The 24,106-nt window shown below is 35.4% G+C and overlaps 1 protein-coding gene across 1 annotated transcript; it reads left to right on the forward strand.

The window, feature by feature from the left end:
- Nucleotides 1-1,129: 1,129 nt before the first annotated feature.
- Nucleotides 1,130-23,776, forward strand: LOC144893375 (uncharacterized). Its single transcript, XM_078783959.1, has 4 exons — nucleotides 1,130-1,639; nucleotides 1,726-1,919; nucleotides 2,011-2,208; nucleotides 23,692-23,776. The coding sequence occupies exons 1-4, from the start codon at nucleotides 1,265-1,267 to the stop codon at nucleotides 23,774-23,776; spliced, it is 852 nt and encodes a 283-aa protein (XP_078640085.1). The 5' UTR covers nucleotides 1,130-1,264.
- The last annotated feature ends 330 nt before the right edge of the window (nucleotides 23,777-24,106 follow it).

A 24,106-nucleotide genomic window follows, 5' to 3' on the forward strand; every position in this document is an offset into this window, starting at 1 on the left:
TATAAAGTGGGTGGGACTTAGCAAAAGTGGGAGGAGCTTAGCAAAAGTGGGCGGGGCTTAGTAAAAAGTGGGCGTGGTTTAACAAAAAGTGGGCGGGGCTTAGTAAAAAATGGGCGTGGTTTACCAAAAAGTGGGCGGAGCTTACCAAAAAATGGTATGTGGCACTGGAGGCGCTCAAACAAGAACATTGAGGGAGGTTTACCATTTTATCTTAGCTCAGTTAAAATATCTTAATAAAGAACCAAACTCAAACATATTTTTTGTTAATATATTAGATGGTGAAGAGAGTTGTAGGAGAATTAAATTATTTCCCACGCATAAACAAATATTTGTAGGGTCGTTGTTTGAGTGGGTTATATTCACCAGATGATATTAAGAGTAAAAGGTTAAAAGGTCCATGAGGTCAGAAGGATCACAGGTGTTTAAGTGGTCTAATGAATAAGGATAACATGTCAAAAGGTTAGAAGGTTCGTAAAGAACAGGGTGAGAGAAATATAGGTGTTTAGGGGCAATGAGGGAGGGAAAGAATTAATATGGAAGTGAATGGGTCAATGTTTGAGTGGGTCAAAGATTAATCTGCCAGATGATATGTAGAAGAAGGATGATAGGTCTATAAGAGAAAACAAATATTTGTAGTGTTTGAGTGGTCTAATGAACAACATTAAGGATAGGTACTACAGACAAAAGGTTCATAAAGATGAGGGTGGGAGAAATAGAGGTGTTTATGATTTTTGAAAAAGACAAGGGGGTAAATGACATTAGATAGGGATTTCACATGTTAAACGGAGGTGTCCCAGAAGCAACATTATTACACTACTTTTATTTATTTTTTTTGTATTTTTTTTTTGTATTTTTTTTTTTTTTGTATTTTTTTTTTTTTTTTTTTGTATATTTTATTTTGTATTTTTTTTTTGTATTTTTTTTTTTTTGTATATATATATATTTTTTTGTATTTTTTTTGTATTTTTTTTTTTTTTTTTTGTATTTATTTTTTTTTTTTTTTGTATTTTTTTTTGTATTTTTTTTTTTGTATTTTTTTTTTGTATTTTTTTTGGGATTTTTTTTTTTGTATTTTTTTTTTTTTTTTTTTTTTTTTTAGATAAGACTCGTGCAAGAGTCAGCAAAGTTTCTTTTAATATTCATAGAGCTTGATTTATATAAATAATAATATTGTATTAAATTAATACGTTGTTATTTTCTCTCACAGGAAATTGTATCTGAGATACAAAATGAAAATACCACTTTTGCCACAACCTGGGGTGAAATGATGATTGATTTGTTTGAAGACCTTTTGAACAACCAAGACCCACAGAACGAGTTCTACCTTGATGACCCAGCCAAAGAGTTATACCGTGGAGACTCACTAAATTTGGGAAAAACAAATTATGAGGTCTGCCTAGATGGTTCTAACTGTGGAGCCTACCTTGGAGACTCACTAAATTTGGGAAAAACAAATTATGAGGTCTGCCTAGATGGTTCTAACTGTGGAGCCTACCTTGGAGACTCACTAAATTTCATAAAATTAGGAAAAGAGTTTTACCTTGGAGACTTTGAAAACTGGTTTCGTTTTGGAGACTCTAGCTGTGTGGAGCTAAACCTTCACCTTGATAAACTCGATTCAAATTTCTCATCAATGAAGGTAATATTTTATTTTAATATACATATAATAATTGTGTATTAAATGTAAAAAATAATTAATTAATACGTTGTTATTTTCTCTCACAGGAAATTGTATCTGAGATTCAAAATGAAAATACCACTTTTGCCACAACCTGGGGTGAAATGATCGATTTGTTTAAAGACCATGACCAAGAGAACGAGTTTTACCTTGATAATCCAACGAAAGAGTTTTACCTTGGAGGCTCTTTGGATTCTAAAGCAATGAACAATGTTCTTTCTTTAATGACGTTTGATTTAAGGTAAGTTCAGTTGATTAATAATCAATTAAAGTATATGTTATTTCATTCAATATTAGATAAGTAATATATTTCTTTTTTACATGTATTTCAGCAATATCAAGAAAGTTCGGGGAAGAAGATGCTGGAAAATACTTTCTTCCCATTTCTACTTTTTCCAACTTGAAAGCCTTGAAAGACAGAATTGGAGGAAGAGGAAAAATATATATATTGAAATACGTATTAAAAAACATTTTAAAAAAATATTGAAATACGTATTAAAAAAAGAAAAGGAAAAAAAGATTATGCTAGGGTTAGGGTTGGGATTTTGAATGTGAGGGTTAGGGATGGGGTTGGGTTAATGGGTTAGGGATGGGTTGGGTTAGGGTTGGGATTTTGAATGTGAGGGTTAGGGATGGGTTGGGTAAGGGATGGGGATGGGTTAGGGATTGGGTTGGGTTAGCGTTCTGGATGTGAGGTGAATTTTTGAATGAATGTCAAACCTCACAGACTCATTTATCTTATATTATCATTGAATTGTTTTAAAAAAGTTGGGAAAAGATAAATAGAATTGGAAGGTCATACAAAGAGATGGAGTTAAGAACTTTTTTTAATGGTTGATGTAATGGATTCAGTTGTTTTGACTAACAAATATGGTGTTTTAATGTGGGGGTTGGGTTAGGGTTTGTACATTATTATGACCCACTCACACACACACAAAAGTTAAGCCCCAACTAAAAAGTTGTGGGATTCTGTGTTTGGGGTTCACAGATTTAAAAACGTATCCCCATGATACACACAAAAGTTAAGCCCCAACTAAAAAGTTGTGGGATTCTGTGTTTGGGGTTCACAGATTTAAAAACGTATCCCCGTTATACACACAAAAGTTAAGCCCCAACTAAAAAGTTGTGGGATTCTGTGTTTGGGGTTCACAGATTTAAAAACGTATCCCCATTACATTTTTTTATTTATTTATTATTTTCAAGGGTTATCAGCTTTGTTTTTTGTAATTCCTGTGAATAAAATGACCCTAAGATTTCTTCTCCATTTAAATCATATAATTTGTAGGTCCAAGGGACTGTATCCATTACATCAACGATTTTAAATAATTCATTAGTCCATTTTTTTGTATAACCTTTCTCAAAATGGCTTTTCCATCTGTATATCTATCTATAATTCCAGTAATCTCTGTACGTTTGTACGTTTGTACGTCTGTACGTCTGTACGTCTGTTTGTCTGTGACCGCTGTTTCTCGACAACCACGGGTCCGATATACTTTTAACTTGCCAGGTATATTGCTGGGGACCCGAGGATGTGCCTTTTCAAGGTTTCATATTAATCGGACAATTACTTACCGAGCTATGTCCAAAAAACGATTCAACCAATCAGAGAGCAGCGAACTATCGCGTGTGCCGAACGTGGCGGACACACTCTGCCTCGGATGGCACATTTGAGAGCGTATTCATTTATTTCACGTTTGCAAACTATGTTGGCGTTAAACTATGTTTTAAAACTAATAAAAACGAATTTGCGATTCATTCGCTTTCCTGCGCGTTTGTGCACGCGATGGCGATTTCTTTACCAAGCTCCGGAAGCCGTTCGCTTTGGACCAAACCATTTCATGTAAATAGAGGGGGGGGATTGTCACCACTCGCAAGCCGTTCGCTTTGGACCAAACCATTTCATGTAAATAGAGGGGGGGGATATAATTTTAGATATATATATAGTACGGGCATGCCCTAGTTCTTACAATATCACCAACTTTGAACTTCGGTTTTCTCAAATTAATCTCCTTTTCATATTCTAATTTTGTAAATGATTCTGATGGTTTTGATTTTGTTGATGAATGAACGGTATTATTGTAATTATCTACAATACCCTGAATTAAATACACCCATTTTTGAGAACCGAGTTGTGTGAATTTTTTATATAGCCTCTCTTTCAAAGTACGATTAAAACGCTCAATAACAACTGCTTTTCCTTCATTAAAGGTGCTGTATAATTTAATACCCTCCCCCTTAAGAAATTTCATAAATATTTTGTTATAGAACTCTGTTCCCTCATCGGTCCACAGTTTCTTTGGTTTTCTTTTACTTTTATTAAATATCTGTTGGAAGGCTAACATCAGAGTATAACCTCTCTTGTTTTTCAAAGGAACAACCCAAGCAAATCTACTCCTCAAATCAATAACGGTTAAAGCATACTTGTATCCCTTATCATTTTTTAGTTCAATTAAATCAGCGGACCATATGTGGTCGGTGTATTTAGAATAAACTTTCCTTCTTTTAAACTTTGTGATTATAGGTTTATGTAATTCATCAGCCAAAAGCTCCTCAGTCTTGATGACATCATGAGAGCCTAATAGTTTTTTGAGGGTGAATAACCAAGGCCAAGTTTCAATTTAGCATTTATCAAATTTCTCACAATAAACCTATCAACTTTCTCTCTCAACGTTGGATTTTGTATCAAAGACAAATTATACAACATTTCTCTGTCGGCTTTATGTTTTTCAGTCAACGTAGTGGTTTTCCCATAAGCAATATCATGCTTCATACACACTTCATCAACCCTATTTGTAGGTTTAGACCAAGGTTTAGGATTGTCAGCCTCATCTAATCTTTTATCCAAGTTTGTTCCTGGGCCACAGAAAGAATACCCTGGAAGGTGTAATTCCCCTGGAATTCCAGTTGTTGTAAATTTGCTACCTGACAAAAACTTTTGTATGTCTCCTCCACTTTTAGGAGAGATGAATTGACACTTTTTAGAGCCACACACTTGACATATTCCTTTTTGATAAACTCTATTATTTTTAGCTTTAACATAAGAGATATTTTTAGATTTAGTTTTCTTTTTACATTTGAGACAATAACTCATATTTATTTATGAGAAAAAGTCCTACATAGTGCCAAAACCTTTTTGGTTTTCAACATATACATTTCTATCTTGATTTTTAAAACATAAAGAATCCTTAGAAATGGCTTCACTCTCTCCTCCATTTATTTACAAATAAAACTAACTAAAGTCAATAACACCAACATCATCAACTATATGTTGTATATCTGCGCTCTGAATTCATTATAGCAAATTTAAAAACCAATATGTTCGTAAGAGTCATTAATTCTTTATTTTCCTCTTCAGTGCGTTGAGATTTATTTATTTGCCGTAATACCTTCAATCTTTCATTAATCTCAGGAATGGTCATATTTTTATATTTTTCCACCCTCTCTCTTTCCTCCCTCTCCTCCTTCTCCTTCTCCTCCTCCTTTTTCTCCCTTTCATCCTTCTCCTTTTTCTCCCTCTCCTCCTTCTCCTTTTTCTCCCTTTCCTCTGTCTCCTTTTTCTCCCTTTCCTCCTTCTCCTTTTTCTCTCTTTCCTCCTTCTCTTCTTCAACTCCTTCCTCATCCCTTGCTACCCTTGAGTTTGAACCCCAAAGAATATTATACATATACTCATCTGGATTTTGAGATATTCTTGTATCTATAATTATTTTTCTCATAATAGGATACCAATAAGATTTGTTGACGATTTCTAAAAGAGTTTTATATTTCATAACTTTGAGAAGTTCATTTTTATTTAATATTTTAAACAAGTCTCTATTTGTGGGTTTAACAATATCAGTATAAGGCCAGTTTTTAATGACAAAATTCCCATGTATATGCTCCAAATCATAAGGTATGTAATACCGAGCACCCTTTTCTTGTAGGTATCCTTGAATACAAAAATTATAATTCTCTTGTAGTCTTCTTCCTGCCATTTATGTATCAGAAATATATGTGAGATTAATATTATGACAGGTAATACCACCCCATCTTCCCACTACCAAATCGGTTTGTATTCCTCGGCTTTCTATCCTTATCTCATTACCTTCCTTCTTTGTCATGCGAACCATCGCTATACTATCATATATTTTTCTTTTCTTAAAATCACGTATTTGTTGTTTACTAATTGTACTTCCACATAAATCCTTATCTTCACCAAGTGGATAATATTCTTCTTTACGAGACTGATTTAAATCATGTAGGTCTTCTATGTTTATTGAAAAAGACCAATTATACCCTAAATCAGGCATATCATACCCCCATTTATTAATTCGCATATTAACTAAATGTCCTTCTTTATAAAATTCAATTGTAAGCAGGTAGTTAAATTCAATGAGGAAAGGTGTATGGTCAGTATAACCAGGTGTTGTGGTTGTAAATTTTACTTGTTTAACAAAACGTGCTGTTTTCTTTAAAAATATATATTGTGATAAATCACTTAATCTAATTAAGTCATTCGCATCTGTAGGGTTTGGATAATTGATTAATTTATAAGTATTCTTCATATTAATATTTTTACTTACACTATATTTTTGTCGTTCAGCCTGTGCCTTTGTATAATAATTTGATAAATCAATATCCTGAGAGGATTTTCCAAAGATAGAACCATCTTTTCCAACATAAGTCATTTATATTAGATTAAAAATGATATCATAAAAATTTTCATTATTGTTGAGTTGAAATAATACATATAAACATAATTGACCACAACATTTAGAATTAATTTCTTGAACTTGAAATGTTTGATAAACACCATTCTGTAAGAATTGTATTACTTCAACAGGTGGTGGCATACCATAACTATCAAAATAATATTTATCCTGACTATTATGAATACAAACCCAATGAGAACCATTCTGTGTGTCTAAATTCATAATAATATTCTTTGTATTCTTATTTATATGTATTAATTCATCTCTCATACAAATAACCACATTATCAATTTTTAGTGTTTTACAATACTTAGCTAGTTCTATATTTGACGTTGTATTCTTTCCAAATTGTTTAAACCATTTATCCATTTATTTATGAGAAAGATACAATCCATTACCCCGTTTAGTTAGTTTAACACCCGCTTGAGCGATAGAGGAAAGCATATCTCCAACTAACAATCTAGCTTTATCAGGTAGACTTTCAGGTTTTTGAGCAAAATCTACAATTACACCACTTCCACTAATTTGTTTCTCCAACTCCTTGTTATGTCTTTCCAATTCTTTTTGAGCTTTTAGTTGTGCCTTCCTTTCGTTAGCAGTTTTTATCGCTGCTGAAATACCACCAGTCAATGCTCCCGCCGCACTTAAACCAGCAAATAAAGGAATTAGAAATGGGAGAAATCCTCCTCTTGACTCGTCTATTGAATATTTCTTTAACATAGGTTTTGTCATTTTAATTTTAAGTGATCCAGCATCATTTAGTGTTTTCACCTGCTCTCTTGTGAGTAAAACATCAATTCTTACTGCTCCTTTTCTTTGAAATGTATTAACATTAATAATACAAGGCTTTTGATTTTGAATACAAGATGTTAATTTATCAAGATTGATTTGATTAACATATACCCCTACCATTTATTTATGAGAAAAAACCTATGTGATATTAATCATAACACCATTATCTGTATTAATCTGTAATTCTGTTTCCTCCAAAAGCAAACAATAAGCATCAACTTCTTCATTCTCTCCTCTTTCAATGTATAGAGAAGTATCCACTCTATTAGACTTTATAGTTTCCTTTTGAGAACTCAGGTCAATTGCGTAGATTGTATAAAGTTTTTGAAACGCAACCATATCCAAAATAGGTTCATTATTACCATTACTTTCACACACCTTTTGGTAGGACTTGTAGGCTTCCGCATAATCATTTTTTTCCCAATCAATTTCCAATCTATCTCGCGGATAAAATGTTCCATCAAGAGAAACCCGAAGTTGTTTCACCTTAGCATTATCACTCAGCGCATTATTCTTATTAGTACCCTCCTCTCCATCTGGTTTTTTAAAAATGAGCCAGAGGTATCGTGGCTTTCCTTCAAGAACACCCAAATTCCAAGTGTAGGTAGTGTGTTCCAGTTTAACGTGTTGACATCTTCTTTTAAGGTATGATACATTTAGCGGTTTCTTTGAGTTAAGTCTTCTATTTAACATCTCTTCCGTTTTAAGATTAGGAGTATATTCACTGATATACCAACACAAATCATTAATAACAAATTTATTATTTTCTCCAAAAGCATTTTCATCCCCAAAAAGCAACCTATTTACATTATCATTCCTTTGTAGTTGAAATCTAATTTTAAGCCCATACAAAACTTTATCATAATCACAAAATCCAAATATACCTTTCAGAGGTACTGCTACCGTAAAACTATTCTCTGCTTTTGTATCATCATTATACATTGACTTCCTTTGACTATAACCAGGGTCAGCATTTGTTCCCGTTGACATATCAGGAATAAAACCTTCAACAGCTCCCTTACCCATTCTATCACTAAACGAATATAGTGTAAATTTCATCATTTCAGATATAGCAGAGACATAATCAACCGCTTCAACCTCTTGTGTTCCAATATACAGGCGGACACTATCAAACATTTTCCAGAAGAAATCATTTACGAGTGTAGCATTAGTATTATTCGCAGCCTTAGTGAATTTAAATTTACACAGCAAGAAACTATCAGCTATATTCAAGTAAGTTTGTTGATTATTTATTTCAAAACTTTTTGTTCCGTTTGAATTCCAGTCTGTTCCTGTTATAGCATTTACCTTAAAATAGTCTTCCTTTTTAGTAGAGTTTGAAATGATAATCGTATCATCCAAATCATAGATACTATCAATCGCTTCCATACTTGTATTTATATAGCATTAAAATCGTTGAAACCCTGACCCAAGTATTTTAATGATTTTTTGTCGTTCTTGTGAAGATAGTTGAGTTTTACCTTTTTTAATTTCTTTGATTGCTTGTAATTTATGAGACTCCTTTTGAGCATCTTTTATACTCTTTATAGCACCCGCAACTGAGCCCACGGCTGAAGCAGTTGAACCAATTAGGTCTTTATGTTTAAGGATGGTTGAACCAATACCCATTAGAGTATCAATTATCCCATCTCCTTTATTTCTAAATTGATGTCCCACACCCCGTTGTCTCTTTGGTTTATAGTATCCTCTCCCAAGAAACATACCTTCACCCTTATAGTATGGTGAAAGGAACATCCCATCCCCTGTAATTATTTTATATTTTCCCAACTCGTGTTTTCTCACAATAACCATTATTTATTTATTGAAAAACTTCACGTAGGTGAATTCTGATGGATATAATTTCATCATTAAAGGATATCATACGATTATCTTGGTCGGTTATCCTAAAATTTACTCTGTATATGGTTTTTCCTGACACAGGTAAATAGACAAGATTTTTTGGTTCCATATTAAATTTATAACCAATCGGGGTTGAGTATGCGCTGAATGAAAATATTGTATTTGTTCTTATTCCATCGTTATAAGCACCATCAATCAAATCACAATGAATTAATACTGAATTTATACCGGAGGATATTTGAATGACATTATCACTGTAAGACGTCCCGTTAGTTTCAATCTTTTTAGAAGAGAACCCCAATAGCTCTCTGAACGAATTTTCAATCGTGAAATCAACTTTATAATTATTTTTAAGTTTAATAGTTGATTTTGAAGTGTGTTTTTGAATATCTATTACAATATTTTTTGGTTCATCACCTTTTTCTTTCATAAGGCGAGAGACTTCTGAAGATATTTGAGAAATCTCGTAAGCACCGGGTGAAACGGTTATAGTTTTATATCCACTTCCTGGATTATAACTAAACTTGTTGTTTTTCTCTGTGATATTAAAAAGGGTATTGTAAGTCTCCATTGACAACAAAGAAGCCTCATATTCTTTTTTGGGGTCAAGTTGTAGTGGGTAAGGGAATGAAGCTGTGTAATCACTCGTTGTGAAATTAAAACTAAGAATTGTGCTTCTCATCTTATTTAATATCTAATAAAATATCTTTGTATTGACATTTATTAATTATTTTCATATTCATCAACTGATCTAAAATGGCGGATGCTTCATTAAAACAATTGTTGTTTCCAGCCTTCTTACTACCTAACAACAATAATAACCTATTAACTAATTGTGATGGGTCATTTGGAAGAAAACTAACACCCGAACCAAGCTTACTTAAAGCATCAATAATATGTTTCTCCTTCTCATTCTTCTTACTTTTACCAGCAACAGAAACTCCATAATCAAGTGCGTTTAGCAACTCAATATACTCTCTATCTTCCTCTCTTTCCATATCAAGCGGTTCATCAAAATAAGGTGAATTAGAATGTCCATCTTTTGTTAGAAGAAACATTAATCTTGGGGTTAATTCAACATTTGGTTGGTCAGAACTTAAGAACACCAATTTATCATTAAATATCAATAACTTTTCTTTCACAAGATGGAACTGTGCTGGTTCTTCTGTTGGAATGAGACCTGCTCTGGTTTTTGAACCCTTCAAATATTCATTGTTTTGAAGAGCTTCTACAATATAATTGGAAAGTTTATTTACCTTCTCAAGATGCCGAAATAATCCTTCATCATCATATTCTAATTCTCCAAGTTCTTGCTCTGTCATTTGACTAAAATCTTTGAGCATTTGAAATTTTTTTGGAGTAAATTCTACCGTGGGAACTGTAGGTGAAATCGTTTGTTGAGTTTTTAAAAGTGGTTTAAAAAATTTCTCTTGTTTTCTTTCAAAGGCTTCTTCACCAGTTAGTTTCTGTCTCCTTTTCTTCTTTATGTCTTCCTGTTGCTTTACAACTTTTGAAACCAACTCTTGATGTTCTTTAAACTTTCTTACTCTTTCTTCGGTATTCATTTTCTGTATTTATTTATTGAAAAATATCATTTAGTATCTCATCTTGTTTCACAACAATATATTTATATTTTCCAATCGTGTGTTTCATATTATTTTCAAATTCCTTCTTACTACGTAATGTAGAACAATTATCTCTCCAAAAATTATTTGTATCTATTGAATTTAACTTAAATAAAATAAAAGTATTAGCATTGTTTCTTATTGAGCGCCGAGGGAGTTGAAAATATGACTGACTAAGATAAATACAATTACAAGAAGAATGTCTCCCTCTTGTATAGTAGCTATCCATTACTGTTTGGTTTCTCTCATTAACACAATCATCAAAGATAACGAGGTTCTTTTTTGATTTATCTAAATCTTGAGGTGAAGGTATATCATCCGTATTATCACTGAGAATACAAGTTATGGGTTTTGGTTTTGATTTTGATTTCTGTGTATCACAAAATAATTGTATTATATCATCAATATTATAATCATTTAGTTTGTTTTGAAGTTTAAATAAACCGATAATGTCTTCCTTTTTAAGACCCGCATTAAAACCCTGTGAGAGTAGTTGATACTCAGGTTGAAAACTTGACTTTGTAAAAATTATTAAATTATTATCATAATCTAAAAAATTAGGACTAAGGAGCATCTTTAAAAGTAAACAGGTTTTTCCACATCCGCTTGAACCGACTATTAGACATCTCAATGAATTTGGAAGATTTTTATGGTTATTAAATTTTATCTTATTTTCCCAAACAGGTAAAAAATCATTCATTTATATATTTGGAAAACAAGTCATCTAACTTTTTTTGAGTTTTTTGAGAAACTCTATATTTTATCCTGAGTTCAGGTTTAATTTCAAAATAATCCATTATTTTGTTTATATAGTATCTTGTATTAACATTTCCATTAAAATTATTTTGAATAATAAATATCATTAAACCCTTATACATTTCCTCAATACAAATAGTCTCTTCCCTTGTAAGAAATGGTGTATTATCACCATAATACTTAACATTCATCTCTCTTATTAATCTTGTAAAGTAATTCATTTTTGGTTCTAATTTAAAAGAGTTATATATTTTTCTATATTTTTTATTATCATTAATTAGAAGATAATCACAGAAAATACATTGTTTATATGCTTCTGATTCTGTATTAAGCCCCACTCTACCACAAGCCGGACAATTCTCTAATTTATCATATGGAGAGTCTGGAAATTCTAAATATCCTTCAGAATTTATCATATTTATAAAGTAAAATTATACTTAAAACAAAGTGCCTTTTTTAGAGGCTTTTTTAAAGATGAAACTGTGCTTAAAGTAAAACACCTTTGAGCTTTTCAACTCGTTTTATGTATATAACTTTACTTAAACTAAACGCAAATTTATTAGCTAATAAATACAATGTTTCAAAACACAAAAGACAAATTTCAATCAATCTCTACTTCGGTGGAAGATATAGAAAAATATGTCAAAGATGTTAAATTGAACAAAGATAAATATGGAAATTTTTGGATTAAACCCATAATGGAGAATAACATGTGTCCTTTTATTAAATTTACGGGACAAGCTATGTTAATTAATAACTCTATTAAAGTAAATTTGACAAAAGTTTCTCCACTACTACTAACAATTTACTCAAAGCTTGAAAAGGTCATTGATAAAGAAGCTTTGAAAATGAATGATAAGACCATCAATGATTCCAGAGGAAACATTTGTATATTCTTTAATAGACCCAAAGATGTGGGTGAAATTAATAATATGAATATTAGTGGTGAACTATCATTCCGTACTCTGATTATTAGAGATTATTTGAAAATAACATTTAATGTAAAAAATATTGTGGTTATTAGTTCTAATGAAAGAAAATATATAGATATTGATGGAAGTTTAATGGTATGTAAATTAGTGATATTAACAGTCAATACTCTGAGAGTTATTATACTGAGAGTCTAGGATCTGAAGATAGTTATGATACTAATAGTTTGTGTTCAAATGATAGTTATGAGAGTAGCTTTATTGATGACTCAGATAGTGAAATTGAAATTGATGAACTAGAGTATCTAAACTTTCTGGCTAATACATAGACGCTTTACTTTAAGTAAAGTTATATACATAAAACGAGTTGAAAAGCTCAAAGGTGGTTTTACTTTAAGTAAAGTTATATACATAAAACGAGTTGAAAAGCTCAAAGATGTTTTACTTTAAGTAAAGTTATATACATAAAACGAGTTGAAAAGCTCAAAGATGTTTTACTTTAAGCACAGTTTCATCTTTAAAAAAGCCTCTAAAAAAGGCACTTTGTTTTAAGTATAATTTTACTATATAAATAAATATGATCAAAGCAACGTATTGCGACGTTTGTGAACAAGAATATAAACAATACAAAAGACACCTTAAAACTAACAAACACACATTTAATCTACTTCACCTACTATCTCCTATTCAGAAGGAAACAAAACACTGTTCTGCATGTCATAAAAATATCCTCAAGAAAGGCTTCGAAATACATCTTAAAACAATTCTACGTTTATCAAATTTTATCACAACTAAAAACTCTGATGGCGCATTCAAAGGACATATTAAAATAAGAGTCTTTAACTTCAAACCTCCTGAACCAGAGTCTATAGTTGATGCTGTAGAAATAGTTAAACCTGCTGTTCAAACGTTGATTGAAAAAACACTAAAAGAAATGAAACCACTTAAATTTTATATGGGAGTAAAATTAGAAATGACAAAGGACGAAGGAGTTATAGATACACCATACATGAGAACTGAGCCACACTTTATATCTTCATATCAAGATTTTAAAACATCAGGAGTCTATGATGAACTTATAAAACAAGAGCAAGATGTGGATAATTCAATCGTAGGAAGTGGCTTCAATATAGGAAAAATTATTTACATAGACATTCATATTCTTAAATCAGATCCTCTAAAAGCTTCTTCCTACATTGATTTACGCAGTGTTATCAAAAATAGAAAAGCAGTTATCAATATCAAAAATAAAGACAATAAATGTTTTCTCTGGTCTATTCTAGCACACTTACATCCTCCACATTTTCATGATGAAAGAGTATCTCATTATAAAAAATATGAGAATACATTAAATATGAAAGATCTAAAGTTTCCGATGGCTTTAAATGATATTCCTAAATTTGAAAAGATAAATAATTTATCAGTTAATGTTTATGGTCTAACAGAAACAAACAACATTCAGGTTTTAAAGCTTTCTGACAATTGTAAACAAACTCATATTAATCTTCTATATTTTAATTCAGAGGAAAATTCACATTATACATACATTAAAGATATTGCTAAATTAATAAAACCACAAGTATGTAAAAGAACAAATAAAATATATATTTGTTTGCGTTTTCTTAACTTCTTCCATACACAAGAAAGATTAGATAAACATTCAAATTATTGTGGTGAACATAAATCAACGGTAATCAATATGCCTAAAGAAGGCTCAAATATCATATTCAAAGATGAAAATAAAAAGATCAAACATCCATTTGTTATATATGCTGATTTTGAAAGTATTCTAGAAAAAATAGATACTGCTTCTCCAGATCCAAAAGATTCATACACAAATAAATATCAAAAACATACTCCTTGCGGTTTTTGTTATTATATCAAATCATCCGTTGGTGATAAATATAACAAGTTAGAGGAGTATAGAGGCTCAAATACCCCAGAGGAGTTTGTGAAACGACTAGAAAAAGACTGTGTCCGATTAACCAAGATAATGAGAGAAACTAATAAACCAATGTCCTTGACGAGTGAACAGAAAAGGGAATTTAGAAAAAACAATGTTTGTCATATTTGTGAGGAAAAAATTGGTGAAGGTCTAAAGGTTAGAGATCATTGTCATCTCACTGGTAAATATAGAGGTCCAGCTCATCAAAGTTGTAATATTAATTATCAACTCCCCTCTTTCATTCCTGTCTTTCTTCATAACAACGCTCATTATGATACGCATCTATTTATTAATGAACTTTCAAAGACATCTGGACACATTTCAGCAATTCCTAACACAGATCAGAAATACATTTCATTCACAAAAACAATTCACACATCTCCTATTACTCATATCAGATTTCTTGATACATTTAAATTCATGGCAAGTCCATTGGCTAACTTGGTTCAAAATCTAAAAGAGTTTCCATGTCTTTCAGAGTATTTTTCAGATAAAGATTTTCTAACACAAAAGGGAATTTACCCCTATGACTATATGGACTCATTTGAGAGATTCAATGAAACACAACTTCCTTTAAAAGAAAATTTCGATAACAAATTAAACAACAGTCATATATCTGATAAAGATTATGTACACGCACAAAATGTTTGGGAAAAATATAACATCAAGAATCTTGGTGAGTATCACGATTTGTATCTCAAAACTGATGTGCTTTTATTGGCTGATGTATTTGAAGCCTTTAGATCTGTTTGTCGCACTGGATATGGATTGGATCCTGCTCACTACTACACAGCACCTGGATTGGCTTGGAGCGCGATGTTGAAAATGACAAAACAAGATTTGGATTTGATAACCGATGTCGATATGCTTTTGATGATTGAAAAGGCAAAAAGAGGTGGAATTTCACAAGTATGCTCGAGCAGCTACGCAAAAGCAAATAACAAATATCTTCCAAATTATGATTCAACGAAAGAGAGTTCTTACTTGATGTACTATGACGCAAACAACTTGTATGGCTGGGCAATGTCTCAAGCTCTTCCTTATGGGAAACTAAGATGGGTAAAGGAAAAAGACTACACAAAGGTTTTACAAGATGTATGTATCTCTACACAAAAAGAATTGGATGATTCAAAGGTTGGTTATTATTTTGAGGTCGATTTAAAATATCCTGAAGAACTTCATATCAAACATAAAGATCTTCCATTTGCTTGTGAGAAAGAAAGTCCAAAGAAAGAATGGTTGAGTGATTATCAACGATCGTTTGATATAGGTGAATCAACAGAAAAATTACTTACTACATTATATAACAAGAAAAATTATGTACTACACCAAAGAAATTTGCGACAATATTTATCAAAAGGTCTAAGAGTAGAGAAGATCCACAGGGTTCTAAAGTTCAATCAAAGTCATTGGTTAAAGGGGTACATTGATTTTAATACACAAAGAAGAACAGAGTCAAAAACAGATTTTGAGAAAGACTTTTATAAATTGATGAATAATGCGGTCTTTGGTAAGACCATGGAGAATGTGAGGAAAAGACAAAATATCAAACTAGCAACATCTTGGGAACAAGCATCAAAATTAATTAATAGACCGAGTTTTACTAGAGCTGAGGTCTTTACTGAGAACTTTTGTGCGATCCATTTGGTTAAAGAGAGTATTGAAATGGACAAACCTATTTACATTGGAACATCAATTCTTGACTTGTCAAAGTCATTAATGTATGATTACTTTTATATTAATCTAAAATCAAAGTATAAGGATAATGTGTCATTGTTGTATATGGATACTGATAGTTTTATTTTGAAAATTAATACTGATGATGTTTATTCAGACATGAAAAAGGACATTAATATCTATGATACAAGTAATTACAGTCCAGAGAGTGAGTTGTTCTCTTCTAAAAATAAAAAGGTGATTGGAAAGTTCAAGGATGAATTGGGGGGAAATGTTATGAGTGAATTTGTGGGATTGAGGTCGAAGGCTTATGCTTATAAATACATTGTGAATAACGTTGAAAAGACTGATAAGAAGTTAAAAGGTGTAAAGAAAAATGTCATTAAAGAAACAATAAACTTTAAGGATTATTATAACTGTTTAACAACAAAGAAAGAAGAGTTTAGAAAGATTAATGGAATAAGAAGTTATAAACATCAATTATATTCAGAAGAGGTGAATAAGAAAGCATTGGGGGCTTTTGATGATAAGAGGTTTATTTTAGAAAATGGAATTGATAGTCTCCCTTATGGTTATATAAGTATATAAGTGATAAGATATATAAGTGATAAGATATATAAGTGATAAGATATAAGTGATAAGATATATAAGTGATAAGATATATAAGTGATAAGATATATATAAGTGATAAGATATATATATAAGTGATAAGTTAAAAAGGGGGGGGGGGGGGGTTAGGGATTTTAACGGGCTACCGCCACCTTTTTTACTATTATATAAATGATAGAACCAAGTATCAACCAGACTAAAGAGTGGAGGTGTAATCAACCTTGGTATATAAATGGAAAACATAACGAATGTGAAAAATATCAGATTCAAGAGGTTGAGCGAATCACTGGTCAGAAGGTTCTCAAGACGGATAAACGTATTCATTTGTTAAGTGGGGTAATGGAGGGCGGGAAGAAAAATATATTAGAGTGGAGTGAGAACATTAATGGTTATCAATCGGATAATAAATATTATAATTTTAAAATGGTATGTGGGAGAGGTGGAGGTCAAACAAGAACCCTCCGTGAAACATACCACTTTATACTTTCACAACAAAAGGTTAAGGAACCTGTATACTTTATAAATATACTTGATGGGGATGAGTTCTATAGGAGAATGGAACTCTTAAAAAAGTTAGAAAGAGATAATATATTTATAGGCTCATTAGTAGAGTGGTCTAAGGAACTACATTAAGGGGCTAGTGGGGGGAATAGGGTAAAAATTACATGGAAGTGAGAATGATCATAGGTTCATAAGGCTAGAAGGATTATAGGTTCATAAAGGAAGAAAATCATAGGTTCATAAGGCGAGAAGGATCATAGGTTCATAAGGTGAGAAGGATTATAGGTTCATAGAGGGAGAAATAGAGGTGTTTATGATTTTTGAAAAAGACAAGGGGTAAATGACATTAGATAGGGATTTCCCATGTTAAACGGAGGTGTCCCAGAAGCAACATTTATCACCTACTTATATATATATATATATATATGTATATATATATATATATATTGTTACGGATCGCGGATTAGATGTTATTATGGGCCGAGCGGATGGTCCACCGCGACCTAACAGTTCCCCCGATTCTTCCCCAACTCACCCGATTCCACCCGAACGTTGGCCAAATCGCGCTACGCTAAATCAATGATTGGAAAGGACACAACGACTGGGATAAATGAAACGACGCAAGGGGTACAGTTCTCAAGACCTCCGGAGGAGGGTATAATTAGTGGTGGAGAAAAGGGGTAGATTACAAGGTAGTGAGGTAAAGACACAGAAGAGATAGGCACTTAAATACAATCTTATCTTACCCCAGACAGACCACACACAAACGGGACAAGGCTGACTTACACAGGGATTGATGGCAGGAAGGGACAGGTAGTCGATAGCACAAGGTGCACCTTGGCTCGGGGGCAGGATCAAGCACGGTCCAAGAGATGCAGGGAGGCCTCACAGCGCTCGGAGGTGGCGTCTTTCTTTCTCCAAGCTCAGCGCGCATCTGACGTCACCTCCCTCTTCCTGCGCATGCTCAGCGGGGAGTGACACGCCCTCGGCTGGTTGGCTCCGCCCCAGATGGGACTGGTCCGCCGCTTCCATTGGGTGCGGGGGTTACCGGGCTCCGCCCTTGACGAGGAGCTGACAGGGAGCCCCTATTTGGTAACCCCGTCGAGCACATGTTCGATGGCGGCTCGCTGGGAAGGCCTCATGCCCTCCCAACACCCCCTACCAACCAAGCCGGAGTGAGGACGCGCACTCCCTGTGCACGCCGCCGCCGTCGCTGTTGTTGTTGTTGTTGTTTCTGAACCGTGAGGAAGAGCTGCGGGGAGGTATTGGGAGGTCCTAAACTTCCTAACGGTGCCATACAATCACATTCTGGTGCAACGAAGGGTCAGAATTAATGGAAACGAATCCTTAACTGACATAGACTAAGAATAACTAGCAAGATGTCCTATAGTTGTCTACGTGAGATGCGGTGGACCTGGATGCGACATTTAATGGGGGAAATAGGGGGAGGTCGGGTCTACAGAGTGTTGTTTACAGAAAATGGGACTAGGGAATGGGGGATTGGGGATAGTTGGGAAGTATTGAGGAAATAGGGGAATATTTACAAGCGGATATGGATGGATGCAAATCCCATATCCGCAACAATATATATATATATATATATATATATATATATATATATATATATATATATATATATATATATATATATATCTATCTATCTATCTCTATATATATAATCGGGAGATTAAATCAGATGCGGACGCAGCTTCAGGGCGTCCATCTTTATACAGACTTGGCATTTAATATGGAATATATTTTTTTTCTTGACTTGGGTTTACTTTCTGAACTCAGTATATCAATCTGGTGAGTTTCTTTTACGCTTCGGTGATGTCTTTGTTGAAAGAACCCTGTCACTGATTGTCTTTCGCAGCAAGAAGTCAATAACAGGATTATATCACAGGTGGCATGACAAAATGTAAGGACAGGTACATTTGACGATTGGCTTCACAATCGGGTATATAAGGGTTGTTGCGTTCTGTATTAGTGGAAAACAACTGCTGCATGTCTACAAAAGTTATTGCCGCTTCCTCTGGAGATGGTCCGTCAACTTGACAATGCTGTTTGTCATGGAGTGGTGGCTTTACGAAATTCTGGCATGAAACAGCGTGCCATTGCTCGGCAGTATGGCATCACTCAAGGTCAGGTGTCAAAGATCCTGAAACGAAATGCTCAGAGGGGTGTCCCTACTCCAATACCGAGGCCAGGCGTCCACGCAGAACCACAAGGAGAGATGATCGCCAGCTGCACCAGTTAGTCTGCAATGGCCGTACCAAGTCAGCTAATCGGCTTCGGGCTGAGTGGCAGCAACTGACAAATGTGCCTGTATCCAGAAGGCTAGTCAACCAACGACTGGTTCAAGCAGGCTGTCGTGCCAGGCATCCCCTGAGAAAGCCACGCATGACCAGACAACACAGCCAGCGCCGATTGCAGTGGGCCAGAGAGCACCGTCAATGGCAGCCAGGAAACTGGATTCAAGTGACCTTTAGTGACTCGTCTAGATTTCTGGTCTATCGTCAAGATGGCCGTGTCCGAGTGCGCAGACAAGTGCATGAAGCCCACAACGAAGATATTATAGTGCCAAGAGTCCAGGCTGGAGGTGGTTGGGTGACCGTTTGGGCTGCTTTTCATGCAGGGGGCAAAACTGACCTGGTTGTTCTGAATGGAAACCTGAACCAGTTCAAGTACAGGGCCATTCTGGAAGAAACATTGCTTCCATTTGCTCGTGCAGCCTTTCTAGGAAACTTTGTCTTCCAAGATGACAATGCACGGCCTCATCGTGCTCGCATGATCCAACACTTTCTTGCTGACCATGGTGTAGAGCATATGGAGTGGCCTGCCATGTCCCCGGATATGAATCCGATAGAGAACTTGTGGGCAGAATTAACGCGTCAAATCGACAACTTGGACCAGCAGCCTACCTCTGTGCGTGAATTGCAGCAGACTATTGTCTCTGCATGGCAAGCGCTTCCTGTCCAAACCTTGGCAAATCTCGTGAACAGCATGCCTCGACATGTACGTGCTCTCCTGAATGCTCATGGGGGTTACACGAAGTACTGAACTGTAATTTTACTGTCCGTAATCCCAGTCATAATTTAGCTTTTGTTTTGGATGATATTTTTTTTGGCTAATGTGCAAAATAAAGAGATACTTCTGGAAAACACACAGAAGTTTAACACAGTACTGTCCATGAATTGAGTTCGATATTTACATCACTTTCAAGGATCAATTTATTTGCTTCGAAATGTCAAATGTGGTTTTTGTTTCTTTTAAAGGTCACATTAACAAAATCTAGAATAATTTCAACATAACTCCAATGAACTTTTGGTTCTAAGTCATCTTGAAAAGTAAGTTCACCCCCACAAAAAAAAAATATTCCATATTAAATGCCAAGTCTGTATATATATATATATATATATATATATATATATATATATATATATATATATATATATATATATATCTATATATATAAAGTAGAGTTGGTCCTGATCTATGTATCTATGATCTCTAAGATCTCGAGAACCCGTGGACGGATTTGCGAGCGGAAAGTACTGTTCGACTCGGGATGGTCCCAGGAATGTCACGGAGACATAAACATTTAAAAAATTTCGGGTTTTAAAATTAGCGTATTATTAGCACTAGCAGAAGAGAGAGGGATTCGAAGGGAGGGAGCGCAGCGCTTCTAGCGCTTCTGACTACAGCACACCTTAAAATTAAAAAAACTTCGGGTTTTAAAATTAGTGTGTTACGCGTAATTAGCGCTAGCAGAAGAGGGAGGGAATCTAAGGGAGGGAGCGCAGTGCTCCCTCCAGCGCTTCTGTTAGCGTAATTAGCGTATTTCGGAACGTTAATTTTTCAACTTCATTATTCGGAATCAGTACGTCCCAGAGAACCTTCGTAACGTTAATTTTTCAACTTCATCCGATTGACATGGGACCAACGGCATGTGACAAAGAGTGAAACATACAGGCTACATTTATTTGACGACAATGAGTTCCGACTTCCGACCTCGGTGGGATGACAGGCTGAGTCAACCCCCCTGGTGTGAAGGGGGAGGAGGAGGGGAGGGGGAAGAGAAGGGGAGGGGAACGAGGGGGAAGGGGATGGGAGGGGGGGAGGGGGAGGGGGAAGGGGGAGGGGGAGGGGGAAGGGGGAGGGGAGGGGGGGGAGGGGAAAGACGGGGAGGGGGAGGGGAGGGGCCCTTCTTCCCCTGGGCACCCCCGCACCCTTCCCTCCCCCCTTCCCCTCCCCCCTCCCCCCTTCCCCCTCCCCCCCCATTCCCCTCCCCTCCTCTTCCCCCTCCCCTCCTCCTCCCCCGCTTCCCCCTCCCCCCTCCCCCCCGTTCCCCTCCCCTCCTCTTCCCCCTCCCCTCCTCCTCCCACTCCCGTGCAAAGCCGGGTACCTCTGCTAGTATATATATATATGTATGTATGTATGTATGTATGTATGTATATATATATATATATATATATATATATATATATATATATATATATATATACAATTATATATATATATATATATATATATATATATATATATATATATATATATATATATATATATATATATATATATATATATATATATATATACAGACTTGGCATTTAATGTGGAATATTTTTTTTTTCCTTGACTTGGGTTTACTTTCTCAACTCAGTATATCAATCTGGTGAGTTTCTTTTACACTTTGGTGATTTATTTGTTAAAAGAACCATGTCACTGATTGTCTGTCGCAGCAAGAAGTCAACAACAGGATTATATCACAGGTGGCGTGGCAAAATGTACGGACAGGTGCATTTGACGATTGACTTCACAGTCAGGTTGTTGAATGCGTCAAATGTTGGTTGTTTGTTATTGTAATCAATAACAATTAATATTGTTTGTTATTGTAATTGTTGGTTGTCAAATGTAAAAATCAAATACAATGGTTGTTGCGTTCTGTATTAGTGGAAAACAACTGCTGCACATCTCCAAAAGTTATTGCCGCTTCCTCTGGAGATGGTCCGTCCACTCGATAATGCTGTTTCTCATGGAGTGGTGGCTTTACGAAATTACGGCATGAAAGACCGTGCTATTGCTCGGCAGTATGGCATCACTCAAGGTCAAGTGTCAAAGATCCTGAAACGAAATGCTCATAGGGGTGTCCCTACTCCAATAACGAGGCCAGGACATCCCCGCAGAACCACAAGGAGGGATGATCGCCAGCTGCACCGGTTAGTCCGCAATGGCTGTACCAAGTCAGCTAATCGGCTTCGGGCTGAGTGGCAGCAACTGACAAATGTGCCTGTATCCAGAAGGCTAGTCAACCAACGACTGGTTCAAGCAGGCTATCGTACCAGGCGTCCCCTGAGAAAGCCACGCCTAACCAGACAACACCGCCAGCGCCGATTGCAGTGGGTCAGAGAGCACCGTCAATGGCAGCCAGGACACTGGAATCACATGATCTTCAGTGACGAGTCTAGACTTCTGGTCTATCGTCAAGATGGCCACGTCCGAGTGCGCAGACAAGTGCATGAAGCCTACAACAAAGATTGTATCGTGCCAAGAGTCCAAGCTGGAGGTGGTGGGGTGACCATTTGGGCTTCTTTTCATGCAGGGGGCAAAACTGACCTGGTTGTTCCGAATGGAAACCTGAACCAGTTCAAGTACAGGGCCATTCTGGAAGAAACATTGCTTCCATTTGCTTGTGCAGCCTTTAGAGGAAACTTTGTCTTCCAAGATGACAATGCATGGCCTCATCGTGCTCGCATGATCCAACACTTTCTTGCTGACTGTGGTGTAGAGCATATGGAGTGGCCTGCCATGTCCCCGGATATGAATCCGATAGAGAACTTTTGGGCAGAATTAACGCGTCAAATCGACCACTTGGACCAGCAGCCGACCTCTGTGCGTGAATTGCAGCAGGCTATTGTCACTGCATGGCAAGCGATTCCTGTCCAAACCTTGGCAAATCTCGTGAACAGCATGCCTCAACGTGTACGTGCTCTCCTGAATGCTCGTGGGGGTTACACGAAGTACTGAACTGTAATTTTACTGTCCGTAATCCCAGTCGTAATTTAACTTTTGTTTTTGTTAAAAAACATTTTGGCTAATGTGCAAAATAAAGAGATGCTTCTGGAAAACGTACAGAAGTTTAACACAGTACTGTCTGTGAATTGAGTTCGATATCAGTTTACATCACTTTCAAGGATCAATTTATTTGTTTCGAAATGTCAAATGTGGTTTTTGTTTCTTTTAAAGGTCACATTAACAAAATCTAGAATAATTTCAACATAATTCCAATGAACTTTTGGTTCTAAGACATCTTGAAAAGTAAGTTCACCCCCACAAAAAAAATATTCCATATTAAATGCCAAGTCTGTATATATATATATACATATATATATGTATGTGGCGGGCCACGTGAAAAGGGGAAAAGGGGGCTTATGGATGTTCCTTGGGTAAACTGACTTTTCATCGTTTTCTGACCACCCGTAAGCCCGCTCTTTAGGTGGCGCGCCACATATATATGTATATATATACGAGGGGCAGTCAATAAGTAACCTTAACTATTTTTCACAACTTGTTTATTGCATGTACGTGTGTAACAACTGTTATTTTTCAACATAATCCCCATTGCGTTCAGTGCATTTTTTCCTGAGGCTGCTTGTGCAGCCATTTGCAGAAAAAATTCTGCCTGTGCAGAAAAAATGTTTTGGCTGCTTGTGTAGCCATTCGTGCACCGCCTCTTGGACCTCTTCGTTGGATGGGAAAATGGTCCCACCAAGCGCCTCTTTAAGTGGCCCAAAGATGTGGTAATCTGAAGGGGTGAGGTCTTGTGAGTTGGGTGGATACCAATGATTCTGAAAGCTTTGGTTTCTACAGTGTGAAGGTGAGCTGGGTGTGAGGCAGGAGCACCCGCCCAGAGGAGAGAGCAGTACTCCTCAAGCTGCAGATGAAAAAACACTGCACTGAAGCTTCTCTCTCCTTCCACAAAAGTTGGAGGTATAGTCTTCACAGCATTGGATATCTTGTCCAATGAATTTGGATGTTCTTGGGTA

The sequence above is a fragment of the Myxine glutinosa genome, chromosome 8, assembly GCF_964187855.1.
Source record: "Myxine glutinosa chromosome 8, kmMyxGlut1.1, whole genome shotgun sequence".
Taxonomy (NCBI): Eukaryota; Metazoa; Chordata; class Myxini; order Myxiniformes; family Myxinidae; genus Myxine; species Myxine glutinosa.

Coding starts and splice junctions, on each gene's coding strand:
- LOC144893375 (XM_078783959.1), top strand. CDS start 1,265: ATGATGATTGATTTGTTTGAAGACCTTTTGAACAACCAAGACCCACAG. Junction 1,640..1,725: donor CAAATTTCTCATCAATGAAG/GTAATATTTTAT, acceptor TTTCTCTCACAG/GAAATTGTATCTGAGATTCA. Junction 2,209..23,691: donor GAAAAAAAGATTATGCTAGG/GTTAGGGTTGGG, acceptor CATTGCGTTCAG/TGCATTTTTTCCTGAGGCTG.